At 35.7% G+C, this 24087-nt stretch overlaps 1 protein-coding gene across 1 annotated transcript in view; it reads left to right on the forward strand.

The window, feature by feature from the left end:
• The window catches only part of BBS9 (Bardet-Biedl syndrome 9), a 252846-nt gene that overhangs the window by 28837 nt on the left and 199922 nt on the right, over positions 1 to 24087 (forward strand). Inside the window, exons 11-16 of the mRNA XM_031042432.2 lie at positions 11988 to 12169; positions 15392 to 15468; positions 17140 to 17193; positions 18905 to 19007; positions 19968 to 20072; positions 21815 to 21829. Coding sequence (XP_030898292.2) covers positions 11988 to 12169; positions 15392 to 15468; positions 17140 to 17193; positions 18905 to 19007; positions 19968 to 20072; positions 21815 to 21829 — 536 coding nt within the window. The remainder of the gene's footprint in view (positions 1 to 11987; positions 12170 to 15391; positions 15469 to 17139; positions 17194 to 18904; positions 19008 to 19967; positions 20073 to 21814; positions 21830 to 24087) is intronic.

Consider the following 24087-nt stretch of genomic DNA (forward strand, 5'->3'; position numbering starts at 1 on the left):
ATCTGGTAAGATCCTTCTCTGAGACAGGAAAATAGAGAATCTCACTGAAAATCTGTTTTCCATTAAGCTTTTAAGAGCATATGAATTCCAGAGATGATTTGTTGGAACAGAATATTAAGCTCCAATGTTAAACTGTGGAAATTAAGGAACTTAATTGAAATTGCAAAGGATTGAACTGCAGCAGACCAAAACTTATAAAATGTGCATGACAGGTCAGGTGTAAATCTGTTTGGGTGGGGGTTCAAGTGCAGAGAAATTCTGATATATTGATAACTTACACTGAGCCTGTCACTGAAATAAGCAATCTGTAGAAAATCTCAGCTTATGGCTGGGCTGTGCCATCAGAGCTGTGGTAGGTGCTGGCTGCCCAGTGCCTGTGACCATACAGGGTGCAGTAGTATCCTTGGCAGTTGGGTTACTACTAATCCTTAGCAGGCTTATGGCTGCTGTGCCACCATACGCTGGATTGTAGAATACTTGATCATGAGGCTTACATTTTATCTCATAACAGATGAAAATGCATCAGCCTAACTGGCTTAACTGACTTGCACAGAGCAATCTGAGGGATGTTTGTGTTTTGTTCGGTACTAATGGTTACCTAATGATTTTTTAATACTTTGTAATTTAAATTTTTGTTTAGACTCTCTGGAGAGGGTTGTGCTGGCTTTCATTCAATGCATCATACAAGTAAAATAGAATGAAGAGTCTCAGTGGGCCAGTTAGTATAAACCAACAGTTAATTATGCAGGAAATGACAGTACAGCTTTTGAAGTTGGGAAAAAATATTTGTATCAGAAAAAAGCTTTGAGAAAGGCACAGATTTTTACAACAGCAGATAGTGCTAACATTTGTGTACACACTTATTTGTTTGGAAAGTTGCATTATGGAACCATCTGTTTAATAATGCTTCTAAGAAGTTGATGCAGATTCTGCCTTTTCCATGTGAACTTTTAACACTTGGTAGTTTGATCATAGTGAGACTTTTGAGAGCCTACGAATTTGTCCCAGATCATTTTGCTAGTGACATTTCAAATTTCTACAGACCTATTAATGCTAGGGTTTGGTTTGGGGTTTTGTTCTGTAGAGGGTGGGGAGACAGCAGTCTAGTTATACATACCTCTTTACACAGGTACTGGTAAATGAAGAAATGCTTGTGTGTCTAGACCAAATGGCCTGAAAGGCAGGAAGAAGTCTAGGGTAGATGTTGTGATTCTGTCTTTCTGTTTAAAAACATACAGTATGCTTGTACTATTGACATTAAAAATAAGGATGAGCTGAACAGCAAAAACTGTAGCAAAGCTTACAGAGGTAGTAATTTGTCTTAAAACATGGTTGTTTTAAAAAATAATTTGGAAGGGACTTCTTTGAGTCAATGTGATAATGGTTTTCTAATATTCCACTTGAGAGGCCTCAGCCTCAGTAAGTGCCTCTGGGCACTACTGTAACATAAATAATATGAAGTACTTTAATAAGCATAGAGTTGTTAATCCTACACTGTTGAGAGATTGAAATACCTTAAATACGTATGTCAATTAATTACTTTCACATCCTTTCCGCTTTTATTGCACTAATACTAAGGAGGTAAATGGAGTGTTCTGAAAGCAGTTGTCTCCGCAGATCGTAGATGTTAATCTATATTTTCTTGTTGGCATTTGTACTGCTATTGTATGGCTCTGGCTTGACGGGTAAGAAAAGCATCATTAGAAGCTCTTTTGTGTAAGTCCCTTGAGCAGGGGTAGTGATTACTTCATAAAGGCAGTCATGTACTTTTATCCTATAATCTCGATAGTCTACTTCAAAGATCAACATACTCTTTATGAATTGATTCATCTTCTTACCATAATGTGATATACAGTACTTCCAGTATGTAGCTAATAACAACACACTATAACATTTAGAATGAAATTCCAGCATAAACTGCTCGATTTCTGTCCCATTTTCAGAAACATGCACAGAAAAGTACAAAGTTAGATGGTTACTTATAACATGTTTAGTGAGGTGTCTCTGAACTGTATTTTTAAGGTGTTGAACTGCTTCTGTTAAACCAGAATGTTCTCTGTCAGGAAATTGAATATTTCATATAAAAGTTTGTGATCAGAAACTTGAACTACAAGCAGAAATTTGGGAGTTTGTTCTGGGTTTATGAGTTTATTCTGGCTTTACCTGACGATCTCTAGAATCATGGTCACTGAACTGAAAGTTCAGTTCTATTCATTGTTACAGAAGTTCGTTCACTATTTTGTTAGAAGTTTATATTCTGGTTCTGTTAATGTATGGTAGTTACTAACTGTTCATGACATGGTTTTAATGTCAAGGGGACTCCTCCATGCTTAACACTTCAGAGATACAACCACTTACATTGACAATTTTGGTTAATCTGTTTAGGACTTCATCTCAGCAAAAACTCATCTTCCTATTGATAAGTCTGCTTGGACAGTTACATTTATGCATGCCCTCTGTTGTCATCCTTAAAGTTATGGCTGTGCAAAAGCATTCTCATTGCAGCTGAATCTCTGGAAGAAAATCGTGTAGGTGTTCTGCCCTGAAACCAGCAAAAGAAACTTTCTAGTGTGGTTTGAAGAGAAACTTTCCATATGCTGCTGTTAGGAAAGCTTGAGATCTGGGAAGCTACACAAAGGAATTACAAAAATTCTCACTTCCCTCAAATTTTCAGTGTGGAAATGGTAATTGTGAGCAGCAATGTTTGCTTGGTATCCACCATAATTATATAAATCTCTTCTTAGCATTGACCTCAAAGTCCATTCCTTTATTTAGTGTGAGGTGTCCCTGCCCATGGTAAGGGGTTTGGAACTAGATGATTTTAAGGTCCTTTCCAACCCCAACTGTTCTATGATTCTGTGATTTCTTGACATTTAGTTTCTGTATTTCTGTTTCATCAGAGACCACTTTTCCAAGACCTTCCTTGTACCTCTCCATTTTTGCAAAGGAAATGTCATGAGTGGTATCTTGTACATTTATAGATTATCAAGTCTATGAATTAATCACTTTTTGATGCTTTGTGGGATGCATTAGATTTTTTCTGTCTTCCACCCCATAATTCAGGTAATTATGAGGGGAGCAAGCCCACATAGAATTGTGGCTCCTACACAGAGTTCCTGGTAGCAAAAGCACCTCATATGAAAGTAATTTTTTCTCCTTTGGCAGGAATTTGATCCTGCAAAGGCAAGTGACTTAATACTCCCCCACCAAAAAGATGGGTCATGTTTGTCTGAATCATCTGAAATAACTTGTGCATAAAGTAGCAGAAAGTCACTTTTTAAGGGCCTGTCACAAGACTTACTTGTTTTTCTGTGCCCGAATTATCCTGTCTTCATATACTTGACCATAAAAGGTCCTTGGAGCAGATTAAAATACTTAGACAACTACTTTTCTATTTATTTGACACTAACTCACTTGGCAAAGCTGTTCCTAAGAGTACCATGTTTAATGGCTGGCTAGGTATTACACTGACCTGGCTGGCCTAAAACTAGAACATTATGTTAAGGTGCATTCAGTCTGAAGCAAAATAGTTCATGTTGCTAGCCTCAGGGATGTTTCCATCACAAACAGCTGAAATGCCACTGTGAGTTGAGTTAAAACTACATAGAGCATTATAGCTTGGATGTAGTCTCAGGAAGGGGATTTCTCTTTTGATCACTTCCAAGTTACAAACCTGTTTTTGCAATAGAAAAGCATGAAGCCTTTAAATCAGGGAGTTTGTTTCTTCTGAACATTTTTGAAGTTCACTATTCTCAACATTACTACCTGGTTTTGTTTGTATACAGCCTCTAAGTTATACCTGGTGAGTCTGTGAAGGTTCCTGACTTTTTTCTTTCAAACTAAAATAGACTGCAAAGTTTCTCAAATACATCCAAGTCAGTGTTTCGTAATATTAATAAAATTTTGCAATATTCATAATATTTCATAAAACTCGTAGTTTTGGTTCTTTGTGCCTTTAGCTATCCATCAAGAAATGAAGTCTGGTGATATCTGTATGGCAGAAAAAATGTTGATTTCATGTGTACTTTATCAGCTAGCACAGTATTAAGAGTAAACCAGCCTCCTCTCAGGGTTCAGGGGGATGTGTTGTGGGAGATAATTCTTCCCTCTCATTTTAATCTACTGAGGACTCTTACTACTTAAGGCACCAGTTTATCAATAAAGTTCTTGTTTAAATGAAGGATATCTTCATCTTCAGCCACACTGGAACTGGATTAAAAATACCCAAAAGAAAAAACTTAACAAGCCACCTCTAGTGCTTGTCTAAAGGTATTTGGATGCTTTGCATATATGGTGCCTCTTCTTTTAGAATATAGGAACCAACTTTCTTTTGTCAGGATTTATTTGTCCTACTGTATCTGTGAGCAGAAGAACTGTTCTTCATGGAAGAAAGGTTCTTGAAGCAAATAACCCACAGAGTGACATATATGCCTTGTAAAGTGCGAAGTTCCTTTGATTACAAGGGGTTGACAGGTATAGACAAGTTGGTGAAAATTACTAGAATATTTGCTTTCAGTTTCATGTATTTGACGGATAAATATCATTTTACTTGGTCGTGGAACAGCATGTTATCTGAAAGGGAAGTATATAGCAGTCTGGAAAGTTTTTTTTTTTTTTTTGTGCAGAAGTAATATATCACCTTTAAAGAATAAGAATTTCTGAGTTTCAAAAAATATTAGATTTCCAGTATCCAGTTTTTTAGCTTGAGCTAAGCTAGTAAATAGGTTTTCAGTATTTGAGATGGGGGAAAAAGAATTATTTTTTAAACAGGAGTAACTGTTGAAAAGCCAGGAAATAAAAGTAGACTTTATATGTTCAAGATGGCAAGCAGGGCCACTTAGTAAGCTTCATCCATACTTGAGCTCTTTATGAACCTCAAGTCTGTCTAGGTTTATACTGAGGAATGATCCTGTAAGTTTTTTTTGTTATGTTCTGCAAATAAGATAACATCAGGCTTGACTATAGGGATCATGCTTGAACTTCTAACATTGGTGTTGTGAAACAGCAGCCATTGAGACAGTATCACATGGTAATATATTAATCAGCCATTTGTTAAAGCCAGCTACCCATGGGCTATTGATGTTCATGTTTTGATTTACGCTGTTACGTGTTTGAATATGGTTTCTACTGAATTAGAGACTTAAAGAAAGTAATAAATTTATTAAAGTAATGAATTTATTAAAGTAATAAATTAGAGACTGTGTAGGCTGAGACGCAGGAAGCTTACTGAGTCACTCCAAAGTTACTGATCTGATATGCTATAGTAGTGTGCAATATTCTTCTTGTAAGACAAAATAAAGTATTAAATAGGTTGAAAATTTGTTCTTGTATAAGTCTTTCTTTCCCTTGCAGAAATAATAAAGAAGCAGAGTGTATTTGACTAATGAAGGTACATGGTTAGCATGCCTGTAACTTCACGGCACTTTATCTGAATAAGTTTATGTATAAAGTCTTTGATTTAGCAACCTGTCTCCAGGTTTAAATTGCTAGTGTTTAAATTCTTTGTTTTGACACAGGTTTAATGCCCAGGTTTGAACTCCTAAGTAACACAACAGCATGATCAGTTTAGTTTGAATGAGGTACATGAATCAAAAGATTGGAGTTCAGCATTCTGGTGGACAGCCATTGGTTGAAAATGTGCTTTATGAATTTTTAGCTTCCAGTAGTTTTAAAAGAAATTTGAAATCTGCAATCAATTTGAAAGTGAGAAAATACTGGCCTGGTCCAAGTAGGAACTTGAAATTTCAACTTCTCTGGCACAGAACCATGATACATTGGGTGGTTAGATGAACATTGTGTAGCTGGGCTCTCCAAACAGTAGAAAGGTAACAGGAACTGAATTTATCTGGAAAAAATATCAAGAAATATTGTTGAATTAAGTATATAAGCTGTAAAAGTGCAATCACATACAGGGTAATAGTGGGTGGAGTTGAAATAAAACCCCTCTCTTTGAATTTTTTAGCTGTCCAGATGCTTTAATATACTTTGTTCTTCATTCCAGCTCATCTGTTATTCCTTATTAAAACTGACATCACTGCAGCTACCACAATTGTTAAAGAATCACCATATAAAAATGGCAAAACTTACATATAAACCCAGCAAAACTTAGCACTTGCTACACGTTTTTATGGAAAGAAAACTACAGGAATCAAACTTTATAGTTTGTTGAAAGATTTTTCCTTTTTCTGTATAGTAGTACTGTACTAGAAGCAATGCCAGTTATGACGCACTGTATACCTGTGTATATATATAAATTTTTATTTGAGTGCTCTGTAAGAATATTGCCTGATCTGAGAAGTTAAATGCAGAGAATTCTAGAATCTTTCTACTTAAACATAACTGCATTTTAAAGAGATGCTTTTAAGAAGGAAAAAACTCCCACATTTTTTAATCACTGAATTACCATTGGATTGTCAAGAGGTGGCAGTACAAAACATTACCCTTTTAAAGGTCTTTAAAGAGATAATTTTGATTATTAATATGTGTAGCTTAGCCACAAAATATGATTGTATTTCTTTTACCTTAGTGGGATTCTGATCCTGCAAAAGACAAAGAAGTGCCCAATACTGTGTCCAGCATATACTGTGATTCGCAAGCAGGCTTTGTAGCAAGTTAGTTGCAAAAGGTATTTAATTGTATAATATTAAGCACGTGCTCATATTGCCAGTTCTTCTACTTTCATTGCATGTCACTGATTTGCTTTTTCACAAAGCATACTTTTTACAGTCATGGGTTTGTGTTTCAACTTACTTTAGAATAACATTTAAAATATTCCTACCCTCATGGTTCTAGGGAAGGCCTTAAAGGTGAAAATTCTAACTGCTCAAGAGCAAGAAGGCAAGTAACTCCCCTTCTAGTATTTAAAACACAATACTTGCTCTTAAACAACTTGCATTGGTTTCTTTTTCCTGCTAACCTGCAGTTTCTCTCTGCCTGTTCAGATTGTGGCAGATCTGTAGTGTCTAATAGTAGCTTGTATGAAGCCAACAGTTGACAATAAGCTTTATCTAAAACTTACTAGAGTGTAGATGTTATCAGTACAGCACCTTACATCTCTTTATTGGTGGAAGCAGAGATGCTAGGATTCTCTCCAGCTTACCTGGAGTGAAATGAACACTATCTTGAAGTGGGAGAAAAGGTTTAGATGAAGGATAAATTTTGAGGCCCTCCAGATGCTATATTCACACTGCTGTAGCTGCTGTGCTGTATAGCTGTTGGGAGCTGCTCTGTGCTTGTCTGCCAGTGAGGGAGCCTGGCCTTGAAACAGCTTTTAGATTTCAGGCGAAAGAGGCGCAAATGGAGAAATATGTACTTGATGTAGCTGAAGAGGGAGTGAAGCATGGAGATGGTTTAGGTGTCACACTTGGTCTTAATTTTTTTCTTAACGCTGATACTGGTATTGTCATAAAAGAAATCATAGAGTAATTTCTCTTGTTTCTTATTATTTGGAGCTTGGACTTAGAGGCTGCACTCTTATTTAAAGTTATCGGGTTTTGTCAGTCCTCACATTCATTTTCCACCTAGATAATGCCACTAGGTGTCTTAGATATGGAGCTGTGATGATACGAAATGGAATGTGGAAGTTCTGAACTATTCCCTGAATATATTATACTTAAGAGCTCTTTACAATTTTCTGCCTAAAGCAAGATCATGTATTTCTGGAGGCCTTTGTCAGCAATCTGAATACTCTGGTTTTATTCTATTATGTGAGAAATATTAATTTTAATTTAAATTGCGTTTTTGTGTAGCTAACTTTATTTTTTAACAAAATCTTCACTGCTTTTGAAATAGCTTTGATTTTATATTTAAAACAACAAGAAACTAAGTTGGTTAATCCTTCTGATAAAAATTGATTTTAGATGCACTTTGTAGCAAGAGCTGAAATCGTGTGTCTAGCTTGCCTGTAGTATGTGTCCTCCCTGAACCACAAGGTAATCAAAGAATCACAGAGTGGCTTAGGTTAAAAAGGACTTTAGAGCTCATCCAGTTCCAACCCCCCTGCCACCTTCCCCTAGAGCAAGTTGCTCCAAGCCCCTGTGTCCAACCTGGCCTTGAACACTGCCAGGGATGGGGCAGCCACAGCTTCTCTGGGCACCCTCACAGGGAAGAGCTTCTGCCTAAGGGCTCATCTCAGTCTCCCCTCTGTCAGGTTAAAGCCATTCCCCTTGTCCTGTTCCTACAGGCCCTTGTCCAAAGCCCCTCTCCAGGTTTCTTGTCGGCCCCTTTAAATATTGCAGACTGTTAGGAGATCTCCCTGGAGCTTTCTCCAGGCTGAGCAAGCCCAGCTCTTTCAGGCTGTCTATAGCAGAAATCTCCAACCCTCATGATGTCGTTCACGGATGTCAATGTCTCTGCATGCATTGTTTAATCTTTAAGGGAATCTTAACAGTTTAACTGTCAAGGTATCATACTGTTTAAACCCCACTGCTTCATTTCATACGATACGACAGCTTTTGGGGCTCGCCTACGCCTAAGCTGTGCTCCTTGGCTGGCCCTCACCCTCCTTGTGCTGCCCCGCAGGTGGCAGTAGTGCTCTGGCAGACAAGACCCCTGACCCAAACTGCTGTAAATAGAGTGAAAATAGTCCTTTCCAACCCAAACCATTCTATGAGTCTGTGATTTACTAGTTAATGATATTCAATATCAGTAGAGATTGTTAAACAGTTGTAACTGAACACTGTATTTGCATTATATGTTTACTTTTCCTCTTCAAAGTGTGCAAAGCATGTTAAATACATAGTATAAATAACCTTGAAAGAATTTTATTTTCTGAGAGCAAACAGATTATCTGTTATCATGTGTAATAGCAGAATGATGAAGTCTTACACATAAAAGTATTACTTTTGATGTAAATTTGAACAAAGGAGTTTTTTTTTAATAAGGGAGGGGTTTTCAAAGGAACCTGAGGATCTTCCACAGATACCTCAAACCAGTTAAAAACAGGGGCTAGCTGGCACTAAGGTTGTACCAGGTATATGCTAAATATCCAGCTGAAGGTCTGATTTTGGAGTTAGCATCTAATAAGAATATGATAGGCTTTTGACTTCTCACTAGTTCATGTTAGAAGACTCTTACAGTTTATTACTCGTATTCTAATTTTCCTTTGAACATTTTGTTCACATAGCTAAAATGACACTGAAATGGTAGAGAAACTTAGAACAATCAGGGTTTTCAAAAGCACTAAACTGAAAAGTACTATTTTCATTATGCTCTTGCATATAGTTACTTCAGAGGATGATAAAATTGAGAGAGAAGTGTGTTCAAAATGCTTGAGTACAGGTCAGGAATTAGTTTCCTCATTTAGTAGTTTATAAATGATACATTATCAACAAGGCACTGAAAACAGCATTGCAAAATATCTTGGTTTCTAAAATGATTGGTATGAGCAATACCAATTAAGAGTACTTCTGAAATTGAGGCAGAAGTTTTATGTGCTATTATAAATGTAAATAATTAAAGCTGTAAATTGTGTCAATAACCAGACCTTGTCCTGGGAGTTGTCCAAGGCTTAGCTTGTGTCATTGAAGTAGAACTTAGAATTACAGCTCCAACTTCTATGTCAGTTGAGTGATCAGTTTGGTATTATAGAACTGGAAACATGCAAAGCATTTTAATTTCTTCAAGAATTATATTGTGAGCAATTTGTTTAGTAAGAGAAGATCTACAAAAAGCATATGCTGTTATTATTACCCAGGATCCAATAAAAGATACTTTTTCAAATTATTACCATATGTGTGTAGGAGTTGCTTTGTACTGTAGTTATTTTAGATACCAGAATAATTTGTTTCATACTTTGAGTTCTTCACTGTTAAAGTGTCCCCCTAGATTTGCCATTACTTTGACTATTGTGTGAGATACAGTAAAAAAAAGTAGTTTACAATAAAAGGAATTTAACAGTAATTGGAATTCCAGATTCTGCTCAAAATGTGCCAAATGAAGTAATGGTATTTGCAGGGATATTGCACGAGTGCAGTAGCTGGGGGGAAACTACTATAAAACTGTTAAATGCTCTCCCCTTCCCCCTGCTGTCTTTAAGCATTGCTTTATTTTCCTCAAGCTTTTATAACAGTCTTGACTGGCTGACAAACATTCCAACAGAGAAATTAATGTATTATAAATCATATAACTGGTTACCCATATTTTTCTTATTGCTTCTATTGATGTGCAAATTCATGGACGGCTTTAACAAGGAAAGATGACTGTAAAAGGCTTTTTTCTGTTTATGTTTTGTGTTGCAGTCTTCTTGGGGCCTAGCAGAACAGTAGCTGAAGCAGACTTGTGATGCTGCTTTTTTAAACTAATGCTTTTATTATGCTACTGAGGACTTAAAGGATTTCATGATTAAGAGGAAAGTTGTTTGAAATGAATTTGTTTTAAGATGGAGTTTTTGAATGTGCATTCTGTAATGCTGACACACTCAGAAGAAAAGTGTAATTTATATAGTAAAATCACTTCCTTGATTTTTTTGAGTTGATTTCATGTGATAGACTGATTATCTGGAGATGACTGCTAACTTAAAGGTACATAGGAAAGACTGCCTTTGCTAACCACTTCTGAATATGTTATACTTAAGTAGTATATCATCAAAGACTTACTGCAAAATGTGTACCTATATTTCTTCATGCTCTTTTAATTTACAGTCAGATGTCCTCGTTGAATCTTTCTTTCACAGCTTGACAGATTCATAGCCTCAGGAAAGAAATTTTAAGATGGTCCAAAGCCAGTGCTGGAGAACTTTAGAAATTGCCTTGTTTTCAGGTGTCAGTTTTCTTCAGTTGTGGAAGAAGCTCATGGTGCAGTTTCTCTTGTTTTCATTATTTGCTGCAACTGAATAGTAAAGTGTGGGACAGAGTATTCAGTAACATGGTAACATCTGCTTCAACAATATCCCTTTTCTAAAGACTTTGCTGGGCCCTTTGCCAGCTCTCTTATAAAAATTAAGTTTTAGATCTAAGAATAAAATTTGAGCTGTCTTTGCTTTGTATGACAGTTGTATTTGATGCAAAGACAGTGCCTGCTATAAGATATTCTAATTCTGGAGTAAGAGCAAATTATTGGCATGAGTGTCACCTCATGATTATGACAGTAAGCACAAGCTTTTAATTAAGAGTAAGCATTTTAAAAACTAAAATGAAAGTTAACTTTCTCCTAACTTTTGCTGGTAACAGCTATTCTACTCTACTCTTCAGTTCCTCTTCTGTTTAGGGTTTACTTTCAAGTTAAGCAAAATGTTGGCAATGCTCCCTGTTGTCTTGTAATTTTTTGAATGCTTTCCTAAATCTTGCTTTGCATGGTACGTGGTCAGATACACTAAGATTTCCATAGGAGTAAGTCCAATGAAATGCTGTTCCTTCAGCTGAAAAGACACTGTAGTGTAGCTAATAAAGTACCCATTTTTATTGATCCAGAGCAGTGAAAGGGAACTGTTTTGGATCTGTGTGGCTTCCTTTCAGAAAGATACCATGGGGAAGAGCCAGCCAGAGTCCTACTGCTGTCTTCACTGTGAACATGTTCCATCCATTGTGATTTCTTCTAATGCATCCTTTCCCTTCTCTTCCCTTACTTGATGTTCCATTTTGCTAATTCTACTTCCTGCATACTGAACTTAGTCTCAGTACTTCAGAAAACTTAAGAAGTTGTGAATGAAAAAGGTTACGACTGTACTGTCTACTTGGCTTGTTTGTTCTGATCCTTTCCTTTACCTGTCTTTGTTCTACATATTCTGAGAAACTTGGATTATGTTTTAGTCATCTGTCTAGCACAGTTTGGTTCTTAGGTGTGATTGCAATAAATAGGAGCAATATTAGTAAAAATATCTGAATTGAAGAAAAAGTATTGTTATTTCCTTTTTGTCAAAGAATATCATTAAACCCAGGAAGTTCTATTATATTTGTAGATGGAACAGTAGAAGCAACATAAATTCAATGTTACTGCTTCCATGATTCTTTCCAGTTTCTTAATGAGCCTTTTTTGTTTTTCTTATGCAGAGATTTGAAGGGTGTTATAGTCACTCTGAGTGATACTGGGCATCTTCAGTGTTCCTACCTTGGAACTGATCCTTCACTCTTCCAGGCTCCTAGAGTTGAATCTAGGGAACTAAACCAGGAAGAGTTTGATGCTGAAATGAAAGAGCTTCAGAAGATCATCAAGGAGGCCACAAAAACACAAGGTATATTTTATATGTGCTTTTAACCATCTGACTTTCCTTATAGCACTTTGAAGTATTTTGTTTCATTTTCATTCCATAACACATTTCTGTAGGAAATGTAATATTTAATAAAGTTTAAATTTTAATAAAAAAATATACAAACAAAATCCTAGGCTATCAGGTCCTTGGATACAGAGTTTATTCTTTGTGTTTTTATAATGCCTGTTGGGAATTTTCAAGATACTTATGTCAGGTTGCAGAGAGTTGTCACTAATGCAAGGGTTCAGAGAAGAAAATTGCAGTGCATGTATTACCCAAAGGCAAGAAAACTTTAAGGAACTTCACAGTAACAGTCTGATATACTTGGGCTTCAGAGAGAGTAATAGTATTGCCAAATTCTGTTTTATTATTCCTAATGGCTTTTTAAGTCGTGCAATGAACAAAGGATTATTTTTGTTAAAGAAACATTTCTGTTGTTTTAAGTTGTCTCAAAAGGAGTTGTTTTAGAAGAACATCGACATCAAAACCCAAATGATGATAAATTCTGGAATTTACATACACTGCTATGTATTGCATTGATTTTGTTCAAGTAAGGGAACATAATTTCTGCAGAGATCCTTCAAAGTTTGTGTTTTCGTAACTGAGCGTTTAAACAATGTGTCTAACTTGTACAGGGAATTGGAAGCATGTGATTTTACAGGAAACTATGGAAAAATCTTAGACAAATAGAAAGAACCAATTAAAATCTTTTCCAGATTATAGTTAGCATGTTCTTAAATTGTATTAAAGATACAGTTGGGCCTTTTTGTTTGAAAAAGAGAGTGATAAAGTTCCCTAGAAAATAAATGATTTATCTGCAGATGTGAGCTTGATTCTACAATTTAAAGGTTTCTTTTTTGTAACTGTATGTAACCTTGTCCATTATTGTGATAGACTAATGTCAGATTTTCAGTTTTACAAATCCAGTGATGGTATTTTTAAGCATATAGATGTGGGTAGATTCCACTGATTTTTACCACAGCTGCTTTTTATGAGTATTTGACATTTTTTGTCTGGCTTTCATAACCAAAGGAAAGAAAGCATGATGGAATAATAAATCCACTTGAAGTGAATCAACTTCTGTTTGTTAGTTTTAACATATTGTGTGGAAGATCCAGAGATGAAGTAAGGAAATATAGAGCTGTCCTTTATAACTTCTTTAAGAATTGTCATTGTATGATTGACAAGTTTATTGGGAATATTGTTGGTCTTTTTATAATTATCTCTTCCTCTTAGTTTTGTTTTTTTTTTTGTTTTGGTTTTTTTTTTATCTTCTTCAGTCTTTCTAATCTGATCTAAGGTGTTACAGTGATATTTTCAGGTGGGTTTTTATGAACGTTCTTTTTGTTGTGGAGAGATGCTATAATGACACATTTGGCTTTAACTAGATATAAAACTCGTGAGAGCCTTTTTACAACAAAACCTTTTACTTAAGAATGCCTTTCTGTTTCAGATGTTTTGGCTTTGGTTCATTTCGGCTTTTTACTTACAACTTTAGCTAAGTCTTAAAATAACTGCTAATCATGTCTGGTTGAATACGAAACATTTCTGAACGTTGGTCACCATTAAGATACTCCTAAGCATAATCTTTAAAATGAGCCATTGACTTTTCTGTCTTTTGGAATCATGTTTTTGCAGTAAGAGCTGATGTTGTTTTGAAGATATCTATCCTTATAAGGAAATATTTTTATTTCTTTTTTACTTCCAAACATGGAAACTACTTAGAATGAAGTCATATTAAAAATAAATAAAAAAACCTCAAACTCCAAACCCCCCCAAAACTAACCAGAGTAGTTGTTCCCATAAATGCCATGTGTTTCTGTCCAGTGTTGACCCTTGAACTGTTGAACTTAAGCTGTTTTATACATGTTGAGGAGTAAGGATTTACATTGTGCACAGAAGTATTTAAAAAACTTAATTAATATACTAACTATACAAATTAATGTTACTTGCATCAGTTTGGATGCTGTGATTGAGGTGAGTCAAAACACCTATGTTTAACAGAAAGTTGATGCTTACATTGAATAAGCCACATTGGAAAAGACCTTCCATCCCTGGCAGTGTTCAAGGCCAGGCTGGACACAGGGGCTTGGAGCAAGCTGCTCTAGTGGAAGATGTCCCTGGCCGTGGCAGGGGATTGGACCCGGATGAGCTTTAAGGTCCCTTCCAACTCAAACTAGTCTCTGATTCTATGAAGTTGCTTCATAGTTTGCTTGAAGAAGCAACCTGAAGAGAAATGGTTAAGAAGGGATAGAAAAGAAAGATGTTGTCTTATCTGTACAAGTGGAATGGATTGTGCCTATTCGTGTGTAATTTACAGAAGCTGTTTCTGAATGCGCTGGTGCTCTCAATTATTCAGTTAGTATGCTAGTTTTCTCTTTACATTAAGTCTTTACAGTTTGTTGCTTCAGGAACTATATATTTCCTGTTTGGGTTTTTCTTTTTCCAATACATTTAGTATTAAGAAAGAAAAGTGCTTTTCAGAAGAATGCAAATATCTTAGAGCTGGACTTCCAGACTCAGAAGAGGAGTCTGGAATTTGTCGTGCTATTTAAGTGCCTAGCTTTTAATCCTTGCAACTTTTTTTTATATATGTGAATCTGCATAAGGTTTTATATCATGGATATAAATCTGTTCATAGAATTCTTTGCCTTTTATCCTGAGTCCTGGGAATCATCAGGTAATATACTATAACCAAGCTGCATATAATGTTCTGTACATAAAACTTCCATATACCTTCTTACACAGAGGAATTCCTACAACCTAATTTAATTTTACACTATTAGCGCAGAATCTTTCTGTGTCTAATGTGTTGATTATCAAATTATATAGATGAAAGTGCCATAAGGTGTGCAGTATGCATTTTGGGGATAGTTGGTTGTTAGAGGTGTATTAGTAAAAGCATGTGAAGACAGAAGCTTACAAATTCCTTACAGTCTCTGAAGATCATGGATAGTAGGTGTAAAATCTTGTTACAGATTGCACTTAAATCCATTTTTCGTAAGGAAATCAGAAATCTGATATGAGATTCAGGTTTTAGCTTTAGGAAGAAATGTCTTTGGTCTAAATCATATGCGTTGTTATACTTTTCCTTTATGCTTATAGGTGTATTGGTATAAATCTGAAACTTGATGCTGTTCTTTTTAGAAATGTAGCTGTGTGTTTGTTACAGGAGAACTGACTTGCTTTTTCCTTTTCTTTCAGATATTTTACCCAAATCTGAAAAAAACAGAGAGGTAGTTGTCACAGCAGAAGTTTCACCCAATTTGGATGTGGAATCTGTATGTATCTGTAGAAAAAGGAAATTACTTTGAAAACATGGGTTTCACACATGAATAAATGGTGGTTGATCATGGATAGTGATTACGATGTATTTATGTTTGTGGGACTGAGCTTCTGCATAGCCCTCAGTTTCCATTAATCAAAGTGCACTTTTGTTAATGATTTTAACTAGAAATATTAAAATTATTTAGTATCTTCTGTATCTTTAGATTCCTAGATAAACAAATGTAAGTGAACAAGAACTTGGGTTCTCAAGTAACTTTGTAATGGTGAAAATTTGTAATGGTGAGTAGTTAATGAGGGGAAACAGTAGAGGTATGGATCATCCTGTGGGTCTTTTAAAGATAGAATGCATGAACCACTCAAAGATGCATTATAAGAAATAATCTTTCTCTGGTCAAGGCATCATTCAGTGTTCTCTAGTATTGTAGCCTAGTTAGTTTATTCATCTTGTAAATGTACATAGTTTATAAAAATTAAGATTCAGGAGAGCTTATATTCTTTCTTAAAACTTTTCACTTTAACATTTCAGAACATACTTACTGCACTAGAATATCTGTGATAAGTGATTTCTGGCCACTGATTTCTGCTAAACTGATTTTCGGGGCTACTTACTGTTTAAAAATACACAAGAATCTGCTTTTTAATACATTTATATATGTATCAGATACATTTATTCAAACTCTGTTATTACTACTGCCACCTCTACTGCTATTTGATAAGGGCACCTCTTTATAGTATGTGCTAGTGTCCTAGCAGTTCTGTATACAAGAAAGGGCGATGACATGGCCTTGGCTAGCTTCAATGATCTTCTCACAATGCTTAGAACTGTTAGGTCCACAGGACGTTCTTATGCTGCTGTGCTCAGTTGCTCATCCTTCCAGATGTTTCATGTATATGTAACTCAATATAGCAGTTAAACCACAGCCTTTCTTTCCCAAGGTTGTCCATATATTTTAGTTACCTGTGTGGTAGTGTTTTTGTGGGTGTTCCTTCAGTAGCAATTTAGAAAGGGAAAATCTGATAAGATGCTTCATGGGGAAGGATCAATACAGCAAACATGGGAACAATTTTAGGGCTTCTGCTACAATCTTGGAAACTGCAGTCTTGGAAACTACAGTCTTGTAGGTACTACTTCTCCACTTGTGGAAAGATTGAAATTGCACTGTATGCATGAGTAGCAAGATGCCTACTGTAATTTTCTTCTGAAGCTAAAAATGTATTTCTAATTATAAAATAATGTGTGATAATTTTATAGCACATACTCTAATGCATATGTAATATATTGGCAGATTGGAAGTCACCTTTCCCTACTGAATAACACAAGGTATTTCCAGAATTTAAATAAATATGCAGTGGAAAGTAGTGTGCCAAACAAAACGTTTTCAGATATTCATATATACATCAGAGTGTATTAGCTCCTTATATACATAACATTCACAACCTTCTGCTATCCTTTTTGCAGGCAATATCAGACAGAGGCTTTACATTTTCAGAAGAATCTTGGAAATGTATTTTGTGTACTTTAAACTGTCATAGGAATGATAAGTCCTTTACTGTTAATTCCCTGTTTACCAAGTTGATGGTAGGAAGGTAACATTGCATTTCATTGTGTTCACTTACTCATGTGTAATATTGAATTTACTCTGTTTTCATCTTTTTCTTCACAGCAAGCCATTGACAGTGAGGTAAAAGCAGAGGCAGTGCCATCAGTCACAGTGAAGGTACTGTGCCCAACTCAAACAGTAGCATTCACATAGTGGTGACAAATTTTAGGAAACCTGTCACTGTATTTCACTTAGATCATGAGAATGAGTAAAATACGAAATGCAGAATATACTTAATTCCTTTTCTCCATAGATGGCAAGGTGTCATTCCAGTAAGCCTTCTGCCAAAGTCAGAAAGTGATTGGAGATTTATTTTTGATGGGCTTATCAAGAAGCAGACACAAAGACATTACTAGGATGGAACGAAGTTCTTTCTGGTTATAATTTTTCCACCACTTTTCAAAGGCAATAAATAATTTTTCCAACAGTTCTCAAAGGCAGTAAATATTTGCTTGCTCTCAGTGTGAAGGTTGTTATCTTTTTAGTTGTCAATAAACAAAATTAGATTTCCTTTCTTAAAAAGCCTTTCATAGCTTTTGCTAGTGAAAAAGAAAATGCTAGGAAAATCTAATTTGAAAATTGAAATCACTGCAGTCCTCTGTTAGAGTTGCTGCCTCTAACTGGTACTGAAAAAGGGTAACTCTGTGTGTGCCTGTGCGTTCATGTATGCAGGTGTATTTTCTCCTCAGTATTGTCTAAAAAAGGATCATGATTTTTATTTCTGAGTTTGGGAGGATCTTCTAAGAATGTCAGTTGAGCCTTATTTTTGAGAACCTTTCAAGTTTTCCCTCCGTCTTGAGTAAAAGGTTCACAGGGTAACTGGACTCTTTATAGAAACAGCCTCCCTTAGGCTAATGTGGTTTAGTTGTACTTGGTCTAATACCTTTCTCTGCATTTTTAAATGCTAAAATGATACAGGATAATCTGAAGGCCTGTTGCAGCTCAAATGCATTTTTGAAACCAAAATAAATGTTAATGTTGATCCTGTTAAAGAACTCAAGCTTCCTAACACTTGAATGATTTTATAGATGATATTTTCCTAAACTTAACCTGGCTGCAGAGAACTCCCTGTTAGACCAGAAGTACAAAACAGATAATAGATAGCAGATAGGGTCTGTGTACATGCAGACCACATTCAGATCTCAATCACAGTTATACTTTTTTTAGATCTGAGTTAAGGACATTCTTTTGGTATCTGTTGGTTTTGCAAAGAAATAACCATCCTCAGTAGAAACACCCAGAGCCACTCCAGGTTTATGGTTAGGTCAGCTCTCATAATCTAGAGTTGTATTTGTGCTGGGTATCCTGTATATAGAATATACGAATTTGTTTGCAGTAGAACATCAAATAGAACTTGACTCCAAAATTATTCAGGAAATTGTGTATTTCTCTTTGCACTTAAAGGAAATAATTTTTTTTGTTAGCTTTGTTTTTACTCTTTTTGGTCTTTGTTACTGTAGTCACCTAAAAGAGACAACATGTTATTTTTATTTACATTAGAACAAATGCACATGGCACTTTTAAAATCTTAACATTTTAATAAACACTCTAGCATCAGTTTGTCTTGTGTTAGCATTACAAAGAACATGAGAAATTTCCTCAGGTTTTTGTAGCCTTTCAAGTTATTGTGTACCATTGTTGTCTGTAAGAAAGAAGGAATTGTGAAAGGAAAATACTGGTTTTGAAGTTGAAATTTGAAGTTCTTTTAACGCTGCTGAATCACTCTTTGCAGGGTTTTCATACTTTTTTGGTGGTTATAGTTGTTTTCTGCTATACAGAGATGAAATTCATGCTTCCTTTAAATACTTTTGTATGTCGCTTGATTTAGATAACAATACAGAGCAGAGTGACTGCGAAAAAACCAAACCTGGAAGTGTGTGTACAAGCTCCATTAGCAGTGACCTGTGAGCAGTTCGTCTTTGATGATTTAGGTAAATTATTCTAGGACCATTACAGCTATTGCATCATATTACATTGTCTGATGATGTTTGAAAGGTATAGTCCAGCCTCCACTGCCAGTGTATTGTTGCAGATATGTGGCAGTTAAAGCAATTACAAATTTGCCTTGCCTGCACTCTGCAGCTTCTGGATACTGCTTGGTGGAGAAGACAAAGTTGAAAGGAATGCAGTTACTTCCTTGATTGTGGCATGATGCATGGCAGGTGAGGAGAGGTAGCTTTATGATGGAGGAAAAAATACATAAAAATCAGTTACTCTGTGGTACTTTTGCTGGGGCATTTTGTTTTGCTGGCAATTCTCTCTACATAGAAATGGCACTGTTGAGCTGAAAGCAGGGCAGAAAGCTTGTTTAACTGAGGACCGTCTAGCATAACCTTACAATTTAGCATCAGCTGTTTGGTGATTTCTAGTCTTTTCCCAGCTCTGTTGATAAGGCTGCAGGTGGGATTGCCTTGTTGATTAAGTGGAGCTGAAGACCTGAGATGTCCTGCTACCTCAGTTGGACAGCAGAACATTTCTGCTCTGAAATGTGCAGCCATGGTCTCTCTTGAAACAGGGCTTTACTGACTGCTGCTCTTCTGAAAGGACAGGTCTTCTGTTTTCTCAACATGTGACAGGGGGGAAAAGGGCTGATGGTTTTGTAAACTATTAAAACCACAATATAAAACTGCATTTGTTTTGATATGCTCTGTGTTCAGGATATTGAATTGTTTTATTGGTTATACTTCAGTATAGTTATATGTTGGAGAGACTAGTTTGCCTTTTACAAATTACAGATTTTAAAAAACCCAAAACATGACCAATGTTTTGATAAAGGTGAACTGATGGAAACAATTGACATGATTTAGTAGAATATTTCCCAAAGTGCTAGAAAATACATTGCTTTTGTTTGGATCCTCTTATTATTTGATATAATTTTGTGTTGTTTTTAGAACCAGATTCATCTGAAACTGTGGTTGTGTCTGTCTTTTTGAAGAGGAATTTTTCTCCATCAGAACTCGAAGGAAATTGTGTGCTTTCATACAGTACGCCAACAGGTATGTCACTGGAGATTTCAATTTGATTTGCCTTTTTTGAGGTGTTTATTTTTATGTATTTCTCATAAATGTTCTTTTGAAATATATTGAAGGCAGTAGTAGTTAAAGAAATAATGTGTCAGAGTCTAGTCTTCAATTTTAGCTAATATTTTATGTAGCATCCTTTAATTACGTAGTTGTTCTTACAGATGTAAAATCACATGCTTTTATGGCTTAGGAAGCAGCTCTACAAACTTTCCCAGCCTGTCCTACCAATTTGCTCCTGTTCTGCTCTTTAAGGGACCAACTCTTGGAGTGAAGAGTTAATTACATTTTTATGACTCCTCATATTTCTGGGCTGCCAACAAATGTGACAGTAACTGCCTCCCCAAACAGAGATTTGAATAAGCATTGGGGTGATTATGCCTCACTTCCCTTCTGAATAGCTGAACTTACTCATTCTAAACAAATAAACGAAGTCTTCTGCTTTACAATGCCATAATGACCCTAGTGATAGCATATGTAAATTTACCTTGCTTTCTATAGCTGAAGACAAATTAGCTTAGTTTTCTGCACTCATCCTTGTCAGTGCATCAGCCTACTGAGAAACATAGGCAAGATTTCTTTAAGTTAAATGCAGCATACAGCAGTTTAAGCTGCCTGTTCTTCACATCTCAGTTGCTTGGCTTTGCTCCCGCACCTCCTCCTCCCTTGTGCTCACACAGTCAACAGTTAGTTCTCAGCCAGATTTGCTGATTTGGTCCACTCTGCAGAGCCAAGGAGCTGTGCCAGTGCAAAAGGAAGGGTGACATAGAGTAGACTGGCTTATTCCTTGTGAAGGAGATGTTGTACCTTCACGAGTGTCCAGCTTAGTGATGTGGCTTTAGATAGGTTTTGTGGTACAGCGATATAGCTAGCATATTTCTGAGTATCTTGGATTGTCTGGCTTTGAAATCTTGCTCTTTGTTTTGCTGGCTTGGCTTCTGTGATTTTGCTTTGCATAACCAGAGTATCAAACTTAAAGGATATTTCTCACAAGCAGATGAATGCATTATTTCTTTCAGGTGATACTAGTTAAACTTAGACTTATATTTTAAATAGTAGGTTGGATTTTGCAAGCCTTTTGGTTAAAGAAGTTAAGAAATCTTGTATCTTAAGTACGTTTGATTGTTTATATGCAATTAAAAAAGTCTCCAGAATAACATGAAATCTAACTAAGAATTAGGGATCTGTAGAAGAGATCTTAAAAGCTTTCCTTGAATGGTAGAATTTGTAAGACTTCTGAATAAAGGGGCATGATTAAAATATTGTTAGATTTTTGGTTATAAATTTAAATTATTAAGCTGGGATAAATCTGTTCAATTGCGTGCTATTGCTAGTGTTACATGTGCAAGGCAGTCAAATCCCTCTGTGCAAAAATTAAGTGCCTTTGTGACTCAATTTTATCTTAATAGAGACTTTGTCCTCTTTTGTTTGTAAGTTAGACGTATTTGCAGCCCAATCAGTCTTCCGTGTACCTATGTCGGATTCATACAGCTGAAGATTAATGAGTCAGTCAGTTGGATGGGATTGCACTATTGATGAATGTGGTCTCATGCCTGCTTTTTGGCTAGGATTATGTCTTTATGTATTGTTTAGTTAACAAATGTCTCTTAAGTTCTTGAAAAACTGTTACTACACTTGCTGTTTTCCTTATTTGAGTAGCATCTTACATATTCTTTTTTTTGATCTTCTTTTTTGTCCCGTTGCTGGTTATACCGTAGACCTCTTTCCTGAAGGTGAGTGAATGGAGAAAATGAAAAGTTTGAATGGTTTCATGAGTGACAGCACATGCTGGATAAAGCAGATTTGGAAGGGAGCTGTTATTTTGCCTGTTATTTCTGTAAGTTCTCATTATCCTTGGTTTGATGCTATGAAGGTGTGAATATTTGAGAGAATTCAAAGTAAATGAGGATTAGACATATGGCATGGAGAAAATAAAGTAGCAAAGATATTTCTTGAAGTATAATGTATTTCCTCATATATAACATAAGACTTTTGTGAAGTATTAAGTGCTGTGTGTGTTGAGATTGGAAACAGAAAACACAATTGTATGTTCTTGCTTTACTATAGTTTGAGCTATTTTTTTTCAAGTTGCAGCAAGAACTTAAGCAGGTAAACTGTAGTTTTTTTTTTGTGCAACTGAAATGGCTATTAAGAATTTGTAGCTAATGTTACCGTTTGGCCCGAATAGCTCTGAGAATGGTGTCACTTAACATCTTTTCATTCCAATTCCTGTTGGAAACATGTTATTCAAGGCTAAAAGGCTGCTTTCTAACCAAGAGTACCAGCAATACAAAACTTAGGTGTGGTTGTGATAGATATGATATTGACAAAAGGTGCAATTGAAAGACAAAACTAACAAAGCTTATGCATTGGTAGGCTAGAAAGAGAGAAGGCTAGTTTGCAATGTAGTTGTGTACATGTGTTGAAAAGATACAGCCTTGTAGGAGTTACTTCACTAACTTGTGCTTTTGTGAGCATAGTAAGTGGAAAATTAGGTAACTGTGTTACTGGTACCCTTTTCTGGTTTCTGGATGTTTCAGGTGACTTTGAGGTGCTGTACAAGGAATAGATACTTGAACCATCTCCATAAAATACCACTCTTGGCAAGAGTAGCTATCACTTTGTAGGAAGATTTCTGCTATATAAAGTAACTTTAAAAATCAGTAAAAAATAGAGTGAATATATAAATAAACTGTCTTAAAATAGATTTATATCTTTTGAAAATGTAACATTGTAAAAAAAGAAGATTTGGATTTTGTTTTAAGAAATTTCTACTCAAGATAAACACCTGATGCTGAAGAGAATGTTGTGGAGCTTAGTAAACTTAGTAGAATCATCTGTGACATTTATTTGGGTTATTCTGAGGTGCACTGGACTAGGTAAATGCAGGATCATCAATATCAGGAAAAACATAAATTTTCTGAATATTTAACATTCTAACTTAGAGATCTCAGCTTTAAGGTGTTTTATCATGCACTTCAGTGTTACGTTTCAAATATAAATAAGAAGAATGCATGAGTAATTTGTAAGTGAATTGTAACTATAGTGCATGGAACTTTTATTGCTTTTATCACGTTAAGTGCATAGGATGCCTTTAAATCGTAGCAATTTATGAGGTAATGGTACAAAATTTCTGTTGTACTTCAGATTTGAAGTTAATCTGAGTCTTTCCACATTCTTTCTTTATTACAGTGCTAAAATTATGTATCGTGCAATGTATCACAACTCCAGATGCACTTCATCTCACTTAGATGTATTGCTAGACATAGCGCCAAAGGATTGAGGAAGTTCTAGCTCCCACACTTGGCTACTTCATTGTGTTTCTTTACTACCATTTAAAATGCTAAAATACTCTGAAAGCCTTTCCCAGCAAGAATTTTTCACTGTAATGATAAATTTTATTGGTGCTTTCTGATTTGTTTTTCTTACATATAGTTGGTTTGGACTCATCAAGTAGAAATCTCTCCAGTCCCTTCCAAAGCCAGATACTATTTGATTTAGTTTTGATTTGACCTTTGTCTGAAATACTGAAACACTGTTTTTGGTGAGGCAGACAGAGCAGACTATCCAGGAAAAGCTAGTTTAAAACATGAAGAAAACATCTTTTTGGCTAGTTTTGTCACTTTTTTTTTCCTGTTGATAAATCTCTATATCTAAGTTCAGTAGTAAGATGTTTGTGTTATGTTGTCATCAAGAAAAGATCTTGATTTTTTCCCTTCAGATGATGAAGATAAAGTTGAGTGAATCATTCTGAAGGGTCATGGCTTTATCATCAGGTATTTTTTCAGGAATTTTCCTTGGAACCCAGGGATATCCTAGTTTTGAGCATCTGTCTTAAGCTTTCTGCTTGTTTCACATTGATTTTACTTTCTACAAGCTGATGCAGAATACTTACTTGGAGGCATTAACAGCCAGCCAAAAGAGCTACTGAACCAACAACCTAAAGGAATGAATCTGAGTGTTTTATAGAATTTGTCCCTTGAGATAAGTC

Source organism: Melopsittacus undulatus, chromosome 1 (genome assembly GCF_012275295.1).
Source record: "Melopsittacus undulatus isolate bMelUnd1 chromosome 1, bMelUnd1.mat.Z, whole genome shotgun sequence".
Classification (NCBI taxonomy): Eukaryota; Metazoa; Chordata; class Aves; order Psittaciformes; family Psittaculidae; genus Melopsittacus; species Melopsittacus undulatus.